At 41.3% G+C, this 17756-nt stretch overlaps 2 protein-coding genes across 2 annotated transcripts in view; one reads left to right on the forward strand and one right to left on the reverse strand.

Moving 5' to 3' along the window:
- Positions 1–2420, forward strand: part of LOC125433331 (complement factor H-like) — a 28934-nt gene extending 26514 nt beyond the window's left edge. The window contains exon 11 of the mRNA XM_048497835.1: positions 2409–2420. Within this exon, the coding sequence (XP_048353792.1) occupies positions 2409–2414 (6 nt within the window). The 3' untranslated portion in view covers positions 2415–2420. The remainder of the gene's footprint in view (positions 1–2408) is intronic.
- Positions 2421–9087: 6667 nt separating this feature from the next.
- LOC125432423 (coagulation factor XIII B chain-like) overlaps positions 9088–17756 on the reverse strand; it is a 29720-nt gene continuing 21051 nt past the window's right edge. Inside the window, exons 7-11 of the mRNA XM_048495920.1 lie at positions 14337–14549; positions 12801–13007; positions 11813–11995; positions 10394–10601; positions 9088–9292 (exon numbers count right to left, since the gene is read on the reverse strand). Of these exons, the coding sequence (XP_048351877.1) occupies positions 9289–9292; positions 10394–10601; positions 11813–11995; positions 12801–13007; positions 14337–14549 (815 nt within the window). The 3' untranslated portion in view covers positions 9088–9288. The remainder of the gene's footprint in view (positions 9293–10393; positions 10602–11812; positions 11996–12800; positions 13008–14336; positions 14550–17756) is intronic.

A 17756-nucleotide genomic window follows, 5' to 3' on the forward strand; every position in this document is an offset into this window, starting at 1 on the left:
GCTTTATATAAGGGCATGACAATCTTTGCAGTTTTATTATCAATTCCAGTCATGAGTGCCAAAGTTAGGCCCTGAACCCCGTTATTCATGATGGTAATCATAGGGTAGTAACAGTCCAGAGACAATGGCAAATTTCAAACCTGTTCTTTTTGGCTTGCATTTTGCTTTATTATAGCAATCATAGTGACCCTTTGAATGAGGCTCAGACCAGCCTGATTGCTGTAGGCAAAATCATTCTCTGCCTTCCTTTGTCTCTTCAAAGCAATGAAAGAATCATTTTAGTATGAGCCCCCCATCTGCCACTCTGTTTAATTATTAAATATAAGTATAACAATACAAATAAGAGAATCTACCAGCAGAGACAAAACAGTATATAGATAAAAGCTAGACCTCTGAGAATGCTGATTCCTTGCCTAATGGAGAAAGGGGAAGGGGAAAAGCTTGTAGGATGGAGAAAAGTCTGTCTGATGGAAAAGAAAAGTGCTAAGTGTCCAGCAAATTGGTTAAAACTCAAAACTGGCAAACAAGAAAAGAGAAATTGGTGAGTTAAAACAGAAAGGAGTGAGAGATGGAGGCTCAGTCTTGAAAAGGAAAAGTATTGAAAAGTGACTGAGGAATACAAAAACACAGGGCAGAGAGTTCTGTGAATACATGAGGAACCTTGGAGTCTGGAAAAATGAAGGAAAGAAAGAAAAGAATAAGCAAAATCAAAAAAGAACTGGACACAGGCTGAACTTTACATATTGATATTTTCCTACAATTTTTAAGCAAATAAATTCCAGGTGATTTGATCTTCATTTGGTAAACTTCATCTGTTTGAAACAGGAGTGTCATTCAAATTCCATCTGCTGACAAGAATTTTTAAAGAGCATTGCTGAAAATGTACTATCTGGTTAAAACACTGTTACAATCAGATATTAAGGAGTGTTGAATATGTGGAGATGCTTTCTGTGCTGTGAAAAAGTAGATCCATATTCCAAAGTTTGTATGTTCTCTTTGTGGCAGTGCACCCCCCAGAAGGGCCTAGAGAATTTCTGGTAGAGGCCAAAGATACCATAACTTGTACCCTCCCCTTCTGCCACTGAAGAAAAATTAAAAAACAAGGTTAAGCATTATTCCATTACTTCATAACTCAGAGCTCCTATAAATGATCAAGATATTTCATGAGAGAGAAGGCCAACCCTTATTCCAAATATTCTGCCTTTAGTGTGACTGTTTCCATGCATTTCCCATGCATATCCACTAACTCAGCCGGTCAACAATAGCTGTGCAGGAAAGATTATAGTATCTGGAGGTACTGAATGAACTGAAACTCACTCTGGACAAGATGTAAGTGTTATGGGATGGATGTAAAGCCAACATGGGCTTAGGAATACAGGTTGTTCTGAATAGAGTTACACTCATAAAGACCAGGTGATCAATTTGGTGATACTCTTGGATGCCTCACAATCCTATAAGAGAGACATGGCATATGTTGTGTCTTTCCCTTTAAAAAGCTGCCATGGCCACTGTTACACATGCCTTGGAAACATTCAAATTGGACTGCTTAGCATCTTATAAATTGAAGACAGAACTAAAGATTTCCAACAAGAGAATTTCTACACTGGGGCATGTCAACTGGCAGCCCTGAGGGGTGCCATCTGTCTCCCCTGTTGTAGTAGTTAGAAACCAGCTCCCTTTCTGGTCATCTTGCTCTGTGACAAAGAAATGCAGGCCAGAATAGATCAGGAAAACTGCAAATAGCACCTCTTACATTTTTAATATCCTTCATCTGCATGATCAAATTTTCATTTAATTCACACGTACACCAGTCTCAGTAATCTCTTGGTATACATATTGCATTACACAATCATATTTCTCCTCGCCTTAAATCAGATGCTCTTCCTTCCCCTTGACACAAACCTGTGATTTGTTATGCAAGAAAATATACTCACATCTGGACAAGAAAAATACATGTCTTGCATGCCTCTTATGAACGTATCAGGAGTTCAAGACTTCAGATCTGATAGTGTCAAACTACGTGAATGGGATTCACTCATCTAGAGACTTTTGATTTGTTTGGAACTACCCCTGAGCAAGTTCATTATTTGTAACCCTAGCTATAATCCTTTTTTCTTTAAGGATCTCTCATTATCATAGGTTCATAAATGATTTTTTTCTAATATTCACAGACCAACATGCAGTAAATGCCTTTTTTAAAAAAATCAAAATTCATAATACTATAAAATTTGTAGGTTCTATTAGCCACAGGAAAATAGCTTTTTAGACATGTGGCTACATTTAGGATAAGACCACAATCTGACAGTGTCACTGTTTTCTAAGCCAACAGACTGGAATTCTTATTTGCATTATCGATCACATCACCTTCCTCATTTAAAAGACATCCTTGCATATGGGTAATTTCTTAGAATTAAAAGGAATAATACTTGGAACAAAGACTACAAAACAGCTGCAAATATTTTGGAGAAACAATTGCTTAGCAGAAACTATCCCTGGCATATCATCAGAAAGGCTAGAAAAAAAGCAAATATTAAATCTAGGGAAAAATTGTTTCACAAACCAGAAAAGAAAACTGAGGACAGAATTTCTTGGAACTGAGTTTACTCACCTTTTGGATAAGCCCTTAAGAAAATTATATTAAAATACTGGCCAATAGAACCATCTATTCCAGGATGTCATAATCCACTGTTGATTGGTTTCAGAAGGACAGAAACTATTGGTGACAAACTAGTACACACAGATACCCAACAGGCAGAACTCACAATAACAAGTGGTCCACATGAAAATAACAAATGTGAACATTGTGCAGCTTGTAAGTGCACTATGGGAACTGCAGTATTTGTATAACCGACCAAAGAATATCATAAACCTTTGAATTTCTTGTCATATTGTAATTTTAAAATATAATTTATGAGATATTTTGTGACTAGAAACATTTATATTGGTAGCACGTGCTGTCCAATGAAAATATGGATACTGGAACATTCTTCACATATCAGACACCATATGATGGAGGCACACTTACTGAGCATTTTTGAATAAACAATCACAGTGTGGTTGTTGTGGGTTTTCCAGACTGTGTGTCCGTGGTCCAGTAGATTTTGTTCCTAATGTTTCACCTGCATCTTAGTAACAAGATTTACCAGACCATGGCCACACAGCCTGAAAAACCCACAACAATCAGTTGAATCTGGCCATGAAAGCCTTTGACAATACAATCATAGAGTGGATTCATGATGATGTGTAGTTATTGCTAGTGAAACTGCCAATGGATGCAATAGAATGAATATTAAGAAATGGCTGTAGTGTCAAGGAAGACAGGGTAGTACTTATCTCTAACTGCTGTTCATTGAGGTCTTCTGTGCAGGCACACATTGGGACTGTGCCTCCACACAGCAGTGGCGTATCTGCCAGAGGGACATGGGGGAGTCAATTGTCCCCAAGTGTCCCCATTAGATCATGTGGGGGCACCCAGCAGGAGCGTGCCACAGGCCCACTGGACATCCCTTGGCCTGGCCCTGCTAGGCTGCCTGGGACCACCATTGCTGGCTAAGGTAAGTGGGGCACAGGAGGCATGGGGGGCACATGGAGCAGGTGTTGAACCAGGTGCCATTTCCCCCAATATGCATCTGCTACACAGGCCTACTGTTCAGCAGATTTCTTCAAGCCCCTAGCAACAGGAGGGGATGCCTTTCCCTCCAGACTGTGATGCAATGGCTTCTTCCCACTCAAACCATCACATAGTCTGGGGACACCTCCCATCCCCTCAGTTCTTGGTTGCTGCTGTAAACCCTTCTTCATCTAGCAAAAAGGCAGAGAGACAAGCTGCTCAGGCTTGCCTCCCAAAGGCATTCTTGGTGGTCAAATCTGAGTTACCCATGGAGAAGGTAGTAAAAATCTTGCCTCTGCTAGAAATAGTAGCTGTGTTGAAAGCCCCTTAAAATTAAGTATCAGTGCTGAGAGACTGCAGCAAAAGGGTGGATTGAGGCTAATGTGTTGAGTGGTAAAATGAAATTCAGCAGGCCTTAAGCTAGTTTGTTGTCTCAGAACACAACTTTTTGTCCTTGTAACCACAGAACAAAACAGACCCAACTGTTGTCCCAGGACTTTGCTGCAGTGCTCAAGCTATTAGGCAGAATGCTTGCAAGTTGTGGCACAGCAGAGCACCCTGCCTGAGTACCTGGGAGCAGGAGGAAACCAGAGTAGTTTAGGGGAAAATGTTTTTATCTCTCTCACCTACAAAGGACATCGGGACAATGTGCAAAGTTCTCCTTTCTTCCATTTTATCCTCACAAGAACCCTATGAGGTAAATTAGGCTAAGAGACAGGAAGACTGATCCAATTTGTCCAGTGGGCACATGTAGGAATGACTATGAAAGCTGATCAGATCTGATTTCACAATTAAAACAGCATCCTCACTCCTTCAGACTAGGGTTGCCAATCTCCAAGTGTGGTATGGAGATCTTCTGAAATTACCGCTGATCCATAGACCATAGAGGTCAATTTCCCTGAAGAAAATGGTGGCTTAGAAGAGCAGATTCTATGATTCTGTATCTTACTAAGCTCCCTCCCTTCCCCAAACCCCTTCTTCCCCAAGCTCCACCTCCAAACATCCATGAACATCCCAACCCAGAGTTGGCAACCATACCTTGGACTGATATTCAAATTAAATGACAGTTTCTGGATTAGATTCCACTCCTGATTTTAATGGAGGAAACTTAATGAGCAATAATACTGTTAATGAATTATACTGTTAATGAAACTTAATGAACAATAATATTGTAAAAGGAGGGCAATGTGACACAATAGAATAGAATAGAATAGAATAGAATAGAATAGAATAGAATAGAATAGAATAGAATAGAATAGAATAGAATCGAATCTTTATTGGCCAAGTGTGATTGGACACACAAGGAATTTGTCTCCGGTGCATATGCTCTCAGTGTACATAAAAGAAAAATACATTTGTCAAGAATCATAAGGTACAGCACTTAATGATTGTCATATAGGTCTAGTAAGCAATCAGGAAACAATCAGTAGTAATGAAAACATAAAATGTAAAATCATAAACTAAAATAAAATAAAATAAAATGTAAAATAAAATGAAATGCCAGCACAGGCTATAGTCATACAGTCATAAGTGGGAGGAGATGGGTAATAGGAATGATGAAAAAAGTAGTGCAGTAATTATATAATAAGTAAGTATAATAAATAGTTTAACATTATCGAGGGAATTATTTGTTTAATAACAGAGCGATGGCATTCGGGAAAAAACTGTTCTTATGTCTAGTTGTCTTGGTGTGCAGTGCTCTGCAGCTTAATGCTTAGAGGGTATAAGAGTTGAAACAGTTTATGTCCAGGGATGCGAGGGGTCAGTAACATTTTCACAGCCCTTTTTTTGACCCGTGCAGCATACAGGTCCTCAATGGAAGGCAGGTTACGAGCACTTGTTTTTTCTGGAGTTCTCATTATTCTCCGAAGGCTGCGCGGATCTTGTTAGGTTGCAGAACCAAACCACACAGTTATAGAGGTGCCGATGTCAGACTCAATGCTTCCCCTGTAGAACTGTATCAGCAGCTCCTTGGGCAGTTTGAGCTTCCTGAGTTGGCTATAGAAAGAACATTCTTTGTTGCGCTTTTTTGATGACATTTTGGATCTTAGATGACCACTTTAGGTCATGACATATGATGGAGCCTAGAAATTTAAAGGTCTCTACTGTTGATACTGTGTTGTCTAGTACTGTGAGAGGAGGTAGGATGGGAGGGTTTCTCTCCTGAAATTCACCGACTATTTTCACGGTTTTAAGTGTGTTCATAGTTCTAGATTGTTCCAGTGGCATCACCTAGGCTAGCGTTGTTCAACCTCCCGCCTGTATGCTGCTCTCATCATTGTCTCGAATGAGACCAATCACTGCTGTATCATCTGCAAATTCCCAGTATTATTTTAACAGATGGATCGCTTGAGATGCAGTCATTGGTATACAGAGAGAAGAGAAGTGGTGAAAGTACACAGCCTTGGGGGGCCCCTGTGCTCATTTTACAGGTGTCTGATGTAATTTTTCCTAGCTTCACCTGCTGTTTCCTATCTGTTAGGAAGCTTGTGATCCACTTTTTTTATATATAAACCTTTAATGGGTACAATTAAAACAGCAAAATATACCCAGAAAAAATGGCTTACCTCAGTGTAATGATACAATCTCCAGTACAGTTATAACCGTTTGCTGATGACAGAGCACAAAAAGTTGGGGCCAACGCCTCCAATACACTTGCAGAACCAATAATCCAACATCGCTACCACAATTGATAGATTAATATTATCAATGGGGGGTTTGAACCACGGGTTTAGATATTTATTCCCTGGCTACAAACCAAAACGGGCAGTGTAATAATATCACGCAGGTTGGATTGATTCCTTCGTAGTTTAGAACCGTAGGGACAAAATCTTTCATTAAAAGGCACTTTCTGCATTCTGCCCTGAGTGGTAGCTGAAGGGAGAATATTGCACCTGGTAAGGGTCAGGGCTCGCCGCACTCTGGGTTCTAAGACCAAATGGAAAATACTTAACAGTGGTATAGGGTTTTAATGGTATACCCAAGTGCAAGGGAGAGCAGCCGCTATTAGCCTGCTGCATCAGACCGCTATACTCCAGACTAAGGTACACCTCTTTTTGATAGTCAGCTTTAGCTCATTGGCATCTTACATTAAAACCAATGCATCTGCTGATAGACCCATTTCATGGATTTTCACCTCAACAAAGGCGATTCCACCACTCTGTTTTGGCTATGAAAGAAAGAGCCTGGTAGGTAAAACTTCTTTGTGACAGTTGTTAAAGCACAATCGTATCCAGAATTGGAACGTCATGCACCATGCTCTTGTATGGAGTAGATGTTGGCCCACCTCCAAACAGACCGCAGCATACATGGGACTGAGTGAGGTAAGCCGAAAGTATACTATAGAGAAAGCATGACTGAACTCTTTCCATATCAAGCAGCTCCATGCTTGTAATCCACAGTGGGATTCACAGATAGTAATTGCATGGTGATTTTAGCATTAAATGCCTTAATGGCTGCAGGTACAAATTCATGACCTTTGGTGCGAAAATAGCGGCTAATGGCCTTGCAACTAAGTTTGCTTTGATTCATCGGTCAATTTCCTTTGGGTAACCCAAGAGGAGTTATAATTAAAATGGAGACCCAGATATTTAAAATGTTTCATCCGTTCTGCTGTTCACATTATTTATTGGCCAACTAAATGGTCTCCCAAGAACAAGCAAAAACCATTATTTTTTTGACTTTGCAAAATTAAGCCGCCAGGTTATTATGACTACAATATTCAACACAGCGCAAGCCAGTAAGCGCTTCAAGCCAGCTTTTAAAACGGGGAGAGTAATATAGCGCCATCAGCATACAAAAGTAAAGGTATGGTCATATGATTCAAAAGCAGGGCAGTACAGGGAATCCCTCCATCAAAAAAAGGAAGCCAGATCACTTAAAAAAAAAGATTAAATAGGGTTGGGGCCAAAACACTCCCCTGTTTGACACCCCTGTTAATTGGTATATATGGACTAAGTATACCATCAGGAGAGCATTTGACTTGGATTATAGGTAAGTCATGATGTAAGGCCATTACTAGTGTAAGTAGCCTTCTGTCAATTCCTAGATTAACAACAAGTTTTCTCCACAGTAGATCTCTCGGAGACAGAGTCAAATGCCCCCTTTAAGTCCAAAAAGGCATACAAACAGGGATGATTTTGTTTCCTATTGGTGTATTTTGTGACTAGAGTCCTAAGGATCAAACAATGATCTAAAGTAGATTTCCCATGTTGAAATCCTATTTGTTCTTGGGCCAATGATTTTGTTTTCTGTAATCCATGAAGAGAGCTTCATTAAAATATTTTGCATATACCTTGCCAGTGAGCGGACAATAAACTAATCGGATCTGTAATTGAAGGGGAGCAAAAAATCTCCCTTTTTGAAGACAGGGAATTATAATCGCATGGGTCCAATCTGATGGTACAAGAGCTGTTTGATTAACGGATGTAAAAAAGAGCTGCTAGTACCGGGGACCACCAGTCAACAAAGTTCTTAAATAACTCTGGGGGGAACCCGTCAACCTGGAGCCTTGTGGTCCTTTAATTTAAGCACACCCCCACACACTTCTTCTGCACAGACAATAGGCCACTCTCTGGAGACTGTCGCTTATGTAGGCAGAAACATGCAAATTAGGAAAATGAAGGTCCTCACTAAAAACATCAAGGAAGTATTTCTGCCAGATATGACTGCATGTACAAGCTGCTTGGAAACTATGTGAACCCTGAGTCATTGGATACAAGGGACCAAAACTTCTTTGAGTTTAGATCCACTTACAAATATGCTCAGGTACTGCTAGCTGGTTTAGTTTGGTTAGAAGAATGTCCTGGTTCGATAGTATTGAATGCTGAACTAAAGTCAACAAAGAGGACCCTTGCATAGGTCTTTGGCGATTCAAGATGCTGTAGGATATAGTGCAAAGCCATATTAACAAAGTATCGCCTGTCGATCTGTTTGTTCGGTATGCAAGCAAATTCGTAAGGGGTCCAACAGTGGATCCGGCGGATGGTTTTCAAATGTGGTACATATCACCAGCCTTTCAAAAGTTTTCATAACTACAGATGTTAGAGCAACTGGTCTGTAGTCGTTCAGTTCCTTGATGGGAAGGCTTCTTCGACACTGGGACTATAGTGTGTGGAGTAGTTTGAAGCAGGAAGGAACATAGCACATCTCTAGTGAGTTTGTTGAAGAATTTGGGTGAAAATGGGGGCCAATTGGACAGCACAGACTTTTAAGCAAGAAGGTGTTATCTTGTCTGGGCCTGGTGCTCTTCTAGGCTTCTGTCTGTGAAATAGATCTTGCACTTCCTTTTCTGAGATCACCAGGGGTTGTAAACCCAATGAAATGGGTTCAGTTGTAGGAAGTTTGGCTATTGTTGGTGCGTCTGAGATAGAGGTTGTGGAGAAAGGTGACTGTAGATTGTTTTCAAACCTACAGTAGAACACATTCAGGTCGTCTGCCGAATGTGAGGTGAAAAAAAATATATAGGCTATCTTATGAACAGTGTTAAAATCCTTTATTTCAGTGTCACACATATTACAGAGGCATTTCCTTTAAATCAAAGTCAGTAGCTGTCTCAATTGGCTGATGTTTAAAAATGATCTTGTGGCACAGAAACCACCCATCTTAGACAAACTTCCATCTTGCAGCATAAGTCCATCTTTACCATGAGTCACCCAAGCATAATTTCTTCATGTCTTTTAACTAAAAAGCAAAATACACTGAGCGTCATTCTAACATAGGCAGCCATAGCTTATACTTCCAGAATCTGAGCTGACAGGCAGGATTTACCAAGCATAAATAGTGAATACAGAATCTTTATCCTCTGCTGCACAACAACTGCAAAAACTGATTGAAGCACTAAACCATCTGATCCAATCTGTCTTAGGTGGGAGTCCATAGTTGAAAATAGCTGTGAATGCTAGCACTTCAGGAAGGTTTATATCCCAGACTTCCTCAGCACCATAATGTTGAAAGTGTCCCCACATCGAAGGCTCCCTTTCCTTGCAAACATGTTAGGCCCCACCCTGCCCATGTGCATGTATGATGAACCACATCCTGTTCAGTGCTTTGATCACTTAATTGTCCCCAATTAAGGAATAACCACAAATAATATGCTATCTGGGCATGGTAGAATTATGAATTTAATTATGAATTTAAGACTGTACTATCTGAGACTTTTAAGGAAGCAACAACTGGATGGAAAACTCCTGGTGTCCTTTTACCGCTATGCTATAGAGAGTGTCTTAACCTACTGCATCTGTGTATGGTTCTCCAGTTGCACAGTGGCAGATAGGAAGGCGCTCCAAAGGGTGATCACTACTGCACAAAGGATTATCAGCTGCCCTCTCTCCTCCTTGAAAGAACTCTATAATTCCCGAAGCCTAAAAAAAGCCCAAAATATTCTGAGGGACCAGTCTCATCCAGCAAACTCTCTTTTTGAACTGTTACCATCTGGTAGACGATACAGGACTATCAAATCTAGGACAAAGAGGCTTAGAGACAGCTTCTACTCTAGAGCTGTGGCTATGCTAAACTCCGCGGCTTCGTGTTGATGTGTTCGGGGCTGTGTAGGGATGGGTGGAGAAAGGGGGAAGTGAGGATGATGTATGAGTCTGAAATTGTATGAGTATGATGTATTGTATGAAATTGTATGAGTATGATGTATGAGTCTGAAGTTGTGTGCATCGAGGAATGCTGCTGTAAATTTCGTTGTGCGTGCACAATGACAATAAAATGCTTATGCTTATGCTTAAAAGTATACAGAGTAATTATTGGTACTTTTCAGCTGACTTCATAGCTTACCCGTTCCTTGCAATACATACTGGATATGACAGCTGTCCATTCCAACACTTGACTCTAAAATCAGATGGTGAATTTGATGGACTATAATAGCGTGGCTTGCATACAAACTGAACGAATTCTCCATGGAGGAAATAAGGTCGATTGTCAAAACTCCATAACAGATCCAAATTATTTTCCAACATCTCATCTTTTGACAAGGAACATGGCTCTTTAGAAGAACAAATGAAATGTTTTGATCGTACAATATAATTTGGTAGGATGTTAACATGTATCTGAGACTTCCGCTGATATTATATGATTAGTAGTATTTCCTGCAACAAAGTATACTAGAGCTGGTAAATCCTGTAAACATCTTTACTCTCACAGATAGTTATGAAGGTGTCTGTTAACCTCAGAAATTGGAATTAAAGTACATTCTATGGTAATAGTCTATTATATTTGTAAAAGATTCAGTGGAAGTAATACTGGGACAATAAATATCCTCTAAACAGTACATCCAAATCAGTTGTGTTCTCTACATTAAAAATTAATATTAGTGATAACCTCATATTATTTTCATCTGTACATAGTCTAGCTCCTAGAATTCCATTAAAAAGAAAATGAACCCAGAACAAAGGTGGGAATAAATGGCCTCCCTCTGCACTTTCAGGTTTGAAGGGAACATCTAAAACATTTTTCTTTTTTTCTGAGCAGTTGTCCCTTGGAACTCTGTTACTAGAGGCTGGGTGCAGCTTTAGCCACCTGCCCGATGATGTGCCATAGTTTATTTTCTGACCTAGCTTATTCTCTGTTCTTGTTTGCTACTCTTTCAGAGAAAATCCACTGGGAGAATAACCTGCCATCTCCTTATGCACAGTAGATATACACATAACTGTCTTATACAATCAGGCCATTGTCCATCAAGATCCGTATGGCCTACTCAGACTGGCAGAGGCTCTCCAGAGTCTCAGGTGAAGGTCTTTCAAATCATCCATGATCAAATCTTTTCAACTGGATTGAATCTGGAACCTTCTGCACACCAAGCAGAAGGTCTACCAGTAAATCATTGCCCCTCCCATGGCAGCCTTATACATACACACACAATGACAGACAGACAGACAGACAGACAGACAGACAGACAGACAGACAGAGAGAGAGAGAGAGAGATGAACTTTATGGGTGAATGTGTGTAAACATCCATCAAATTGCAGCTGAACTGGAAAGGAAACCCTGTAGGGTTTTCAAGGCACAAGTGTAACAGAAGTGATTTATTGACTGCCCCCACGTAGCAAACCTGGCCGTCATCTATCCAAGTACTAATCAGGGCCAACCCTGTTTAGCTTTTGGGATCTGATGACATCAGGTTAACTTTACCCATTCAAGTCAGAGTTATGGACATTTTACATGACAATACCCTATAATATATTTATTGTACTGTACCTATGCAAACTGGTGGGTTAGTCCATTGGCCATTTAAACAGAACACTGTCCTAGAGCCTTGCAAAACATGGTGTTCATGGCAGCTGTATTCTATTGTTAAGTGATGGACAGAGTCTGTTCTCAATGATTCCATAGCAACTCCATTCTCTATGACTGGCGGGGACCCACAGTTTTCATTAGAGTCTGTAAAATAAGAAAATTGCACAAAAAGACGTAGGAGAAATTAATTAATCCCGTTTCCACAGGAGGTCAGTAACCTTGATTATTTTAGATTGAATTATTTTAGAATGAATTTTGTGAGTCAGAATGCCCCATCTTTGATGTCCATTCATAAAGCTGGGCTGAATACTCAGAAGAAGGAGGGGGAGGCTATTGAAAAGGGAAGAGAGAAATCAAAAGAAAAATCAGCTCACACAGAATAGGTGTCAGCCATTTCCAACCATCGACAGCATGGTTGAACAAACATCAAATCTAATGGAGGAAGAAAGTGAGATAGTGGAACAAACTAACATCTCTCCTTGCCCTTTGGCTGCTAGGCAGGGAGACGGCGGCGGCCCCTCTCCACTGCCAACTCCCTGGCAGTGCCTAGCAGCTGAGGGCCGAGTTTCCCTCGCCCTCTGGGCAGGCTGGTCTCTTGTGAAGCCTTCACATATTTCTTAAAGGGACAATTCTGCAAAGATTGCTTAAAGGGAAAAGTACTGAAACTCAGTTTGAAGTCCTTTCCCCTTTAAGCAATCTTTGGAGAACTGCCCTTTTAATAAATATGTGAAGATGTAATGGGGGGGGTTGAACCCGTGAACTCCCCCCTTACCTATAGGAACCATCCACCTGCTGTTGCTAGAAGTCAAGAACTTCTGCCATTCGGCAGGCCTACACAGGCATAGTCCCCACACGTGGGGCTGCGCTGAGACCGAGGATGAACAGAGTATACTAATGAACAGCTTTGACAATCCATACAAAACTGCCACAAAACAAAATAATGTTTTACCTTTGGAAATGCACTTTGGATATTTCAGTTCTCCATTATTACATTGCACCATCAACTGCTGCTGTTCAACAAAAGGTGGCAGAACATGTCCTGGCTCACACACAAATTCAATGATATCACCGTGTAAGAAAACTAGTTCTTCATCCAACCTCCATTTGATCTTTATGTGGAAATTGCTTAGGTTTTCTTCAACCACAAAGCATGGTTCTAAGGGACAAAGATCAGTAATTAACTGGCTAGGCACAAAAACTGGACAATCTGGCACCAAATCATTTTCCACCCCAGAAATCTAGCTGATCAAAATAATCCTTGGGAGTGGGGTAGGTCCTGAATTGTAATTTCCTTGCTATGAGACATCCAGTCCTAGTGCTTTTCAAAAGTGACATGACTGTAAGGGTGTAGAGCATCCTCAGCAAGGCCAGCACCTCAGCAGGTATCAAAACAAGAGATTTGTAAATTTAACAGATAAACATCATTTTGGCAGCTTGCTTCTTAAGAAGCAGGGCATCTTTCCATGTGATTGCTGCTGCGAAATAAAACACAAGTATTTATTTTAATTTGTTCTGTCTTTCTTTCCAACAGGGACCTGAACAATTTTACACCATTCTCTTCTCTATTTTCTTGTCTCAACAATCCTGTGAGGTAGGTGTATATGTTGCTCATGAAGGCAGAAGCAGTCTTGTCTTCTATCAACCCTGCCTGCACTTTCAACATGTGCTTGAGAAGAAATCAGCTAAAAGCAAATATGATTTTTAAATCACACATCCACTCACACACACACAGACAGACAGATGCGCACACACAACCCCTTTTAAAGGATGTCTGTTTGGGGAAACATGATGCATATATAGTTGGCAGACTCTGAAAATTAAAATGCTATGTAGGATAACAGGGATTACAATAGTTGAGTCTTACTGCATTTTTAGCAATGTGCTTTATGGCATTTTACAGCACTGCAACATATGCCTTGATTTCAGGGATAGCCAATCGCTGCAGTGAAGACACTGGAGGAGCTATGCCCCCAAATAAGAAAAGTTTGTGATCGACTCCATTAATGCCAGGTCTGCCCTGAATACTGTCTGAATACTTTTGTAAATAGGTAGTTCCTTGTATAGTACATTAACTAATGAGAATCACCATGGGTCTCTGGACAAAGATTCCATCTGCACCACTCCATGACTTTCTCATCCAAGTACTAACCAGTGCCGGCCCTACTAAGCTTCTGAGATCTGACAAGGCTGGTCTAGTGCCTGAGCCATCCAGGTTAGGATCAACAGGCGTTAGTGCCCTGTTTTCCAGTTCCATATGTTTATAATGTGACTAAACAGCCACAGTACAAGCAGATACCATGAACAGCAGTTGAGAATCCAGCCACAAAAATCAATGCAAGGAATAATTATGGATTTCTGGAATTTCGTTTGTTTGTGCCTAGGCAAATTCAGAATTTCACAAAACAGTAAAAATCACACCAGATTAATTCCTCATAGCACCTTTCTTTTTTCCCATGACATTCTCTCACTCACCTATGGGACTTACCTAAACAAAAGGGTGGCTCCGTCCAGTTCCCCTGCATGCAGCGAATTGTACTTGATCCCTTTAACAAGTGATACCTGAGACATCGATATTCTACTGAGAAGCCATTTTTGTAATTTGTAAACAACAAACCAAGAATGAGACTATTTTCCACTTCAGGAGGAGCTCCGCAGCTCCCATCAGTTTCCAAACTCGGATTACTGTCACTGCTTGTTTCTCCGCCCACATCTGAGAAAAAAGCAAGATGGAAAGGAATACAGCATGAAAAGGTCTCCAATAAGAGAGAAACTCTGAACTAGCCAATACCAGGATAGTACTACTGGGGTATAAATACTCATATATAAATTGTGATTATTACACAGCCAGGTTTAGTACCTTTGGTAAGTAGATTGCTCTCAAATCTAACATCTGACATCTCTTGCTGGATTGTTAATATTTGACTCAGATGTATATTTCTTTCTGAACAGACTTTGTTCTTATTCAGTGTACAAAAGTAATGCACTTTGTTCTGGTCAGTTTACCTTCATAGCTTTCAGTTATCAATTCAGCATTCATAGTCAGGGCCAGATATTACCCCCTTAAGCTTTTTCAGTACCGCTGAAAACCCAACTGCAGTGTGGTTTGCTGGGAATTGCAAGGTGGGAAACCCGTCCTCCAGGGTGTTGTCTACTTCCCATAAAAATCTATTACATCTTCCTCCAAGGAGCTCAGGTTCTCGATTCCATAATTACCTCAGATATAACTGGATCATGATCAGAGTGACTGTCCCAATGTCACACACCTGATTGAAGGAGCTTTGACTCTTGATAACTTTTTACCCAATAATCTTTGGTTTCTAAAGTGCTACTGCACTCAAATCTAATTCTTCTACTGCAAACCAACATGGTTACTCTCTGAAACTATAACCAGTATCACCCACTAAGCTTCCTAACTGGAAAACATCCTAGTTCAATGCTATAATAAATACTTCACCAAGCTACCTCTCAGTATGAGGTTGATAGGGGAAGCAGGAGTGTAACGAGGCAGCCCTGGGCAAACTGTAGCCCTGGGCAAAATCTGAGTTGGATGCCCCCCCCATGGGCGGCCACTCCACCACAACCAAATTTTTTTTGCACCAGGACATTGGTGCCTGCAGGGGGTGCATTTTTAGACATATCAGCACCATATCATCTGGAAACTGTCCTTATGGTGTCACCACCCTAAAGTTTGGTGCAGTTTACGTTTTAGGGGTTCCAAAGTTCATGGACCCTCAAGCAAGGGGTGCCCCATCCTCCATTCTCCTTGCTAAGGAGATGGGGTTACCCTTTGAGGGTCCGCCATAACTTTGGACCCCCTGCACCAAATTGCACCAAAATTGGGGGGTGCCATCATCTCCAGATGATACCCTTGACAATTTTGGTGCTGGATACATCCAAAAATGCACCCCCTGCAGGAACATCCTAGAAATTTGCCCAAGAATCTTTGTTCTGCATTGAGTTTTCTGCATTGCTGTCAATGGGGGTTGCAGGCTGTGGGGGGCACATTTCTGAAGGCACAGTCTTAAAACTTTCAGAGTCTCATCAGGAGACTGCCCTAATGATACCCCCCAAGTTTGGTGTAGTTTGGTTCAAGGGGGCCAAAGTTATGGACCCTCAAAACTGTAGCCCCCATCTCCTATTAACTCCCATTGGAAACAATGGGGAATGGGGACCCCCTTTGAGAGTCCATAACTTTGGACTTCTTGAACCAAACCTCATCAAACTTGGGAGGTAGCATAAGGACAGTCTCCTGATGATACGCTGAAATTATGGTGCTGCTAGCCTAAAAACTGCGCCCCCTGCAGGCCAAAAATAGAAAACTACTAAAATACCCAAAAACGAACCCAGCATTTTGATGCCCCCCACAAGGTGATGCCCTGGGCAGCTGCCCACCTTGCCCAATGGGCATTACGCCAGTGAGGGGAAGTTATCTGCGATTGGTATTAATGGGGATTCCTTTGATGCTAAAACAATTTGAGTTTATTTTCTAGAATGGGTAGTCAGAGTCCCAGTTGCACTGACATTTTTAGGGTGATTATTGACATGGGGGAAAATGGGCAGGTGGTGAAGCATCCCCAAGCTGTCACTTCTCCTATGATGGAAGAACAGGCCCTCGTCTTGAAGGTATGAAGAGCCAAATTGCCCTAGAGTTGTGAGTAATGGAGAGTTACCTCCCAATCATTATTGGTCCAAAGCAAGGGGAGATTCCAAGTCATAATCCAAGACAGGATAAGGGGGGCAGGCATGAATTATTTTTAGTCTAGTGTGTTGTGTCATGGAATCTCAGAAATTTGTCTCAAGAAGATTATTCAGAGGTAAAGCAGAAGCTGACCAATCCTGGAAATGTAAAGGGATGTTCGGCATCAGCATCGTTGAAATTAATTCTAAGTTAACTCTAGCTAGAACTGCTTTGTTTTTCTCTAGCCAGTCCTGCTCTATTTTTCTTTGTTGTAGAAGACTTCCTAACTATCTGTACTTCCTCCACATTTAGGGGAGTAAAACTCTTTCAGAAACTAAAGAGCTTGAGTCTTGGGAGAGAGGGAATTCCTCATGTAAATGTCTCCAACCTAGTGCTAAGTCAAGCAAAGACGCTGACAGTCCTGGAAGGACACCTCTATCTTTGCATGCAGACAGAGAATAAGAACAGCCAGCATCTCCATCTGAGTAATAAAAATGGATCAAGTTTATTTTATTTGTTCAAAGGGAATCTTTAGGGCCTGCAGGCCAAACCCCATCCCAAATTTGGATGCACTGTGGGACATTGGTGGGATGTAGAAGTGTTAGGCCTCCTCTTGTTTACGCACGCCTGAATTTGCAGACAAAGTCATCCAGGCTCTCAGCTCAGGTCTTCATGATGCTTGAGGGTAATGTGCCACTTCTGGTCACCCTAACCCTAAGGGTCTATGGGTTGAGGATACTGACCCGCCTCAAGGGTGTCGTGTCCCAGGTCCATACAGGTACCAAAGTCCCAGGCCTCATAAGAGGATTAACCCTTCACTATTCAAGTGAAGCCATACTGTGTACCACTCAAGCAACTTGATCTGCACTGCTACGGCCATCAGGGAATACCAATGCCTAGGCATTACAGTAGATGTCCTGTTAATATTTTTAGAGTAGAATAGGCAAAAAACCCCACCCAAGCTAGAGTCAAACCACCGAAGGTTAAAAAATTCCTACTCGGCCCCCAAATCGGTGACCAGCTAGCGCCCTCTTTGAAATAAAGGATTTCTCCCTTGTTGGTGGTTAAAAGGAGAGGGGTGGGGCAGATGCCATTCCTTATATGGTCTTCATCCCCAACTGTACCACAGAGAGGCAGCTTCATGATATCTGGCTCTCCACTCTGACTCCTGAGACAAATCAGCTTCTTCCCAAATGCCTCCTTGAGTGAGGATCTCAGTTAAATGGG

The sequence above is a fragment of the Sphaerodactylus townsendi genome, linkage group LG05 (genome assembly GCF_021028975.2).
Source record: "Sphaerodactylus townsendi isolate TG3544 linkage group LG05, MPM_Stown_v2.3, whole genome shotgun sequence".
NCBI lineage: Eukaryota > Metazoa > Chordata > Lepidosauria > Squamata > Sphaerodactylidae > Sphaerodactylus > Sphaerodactylus townsendi.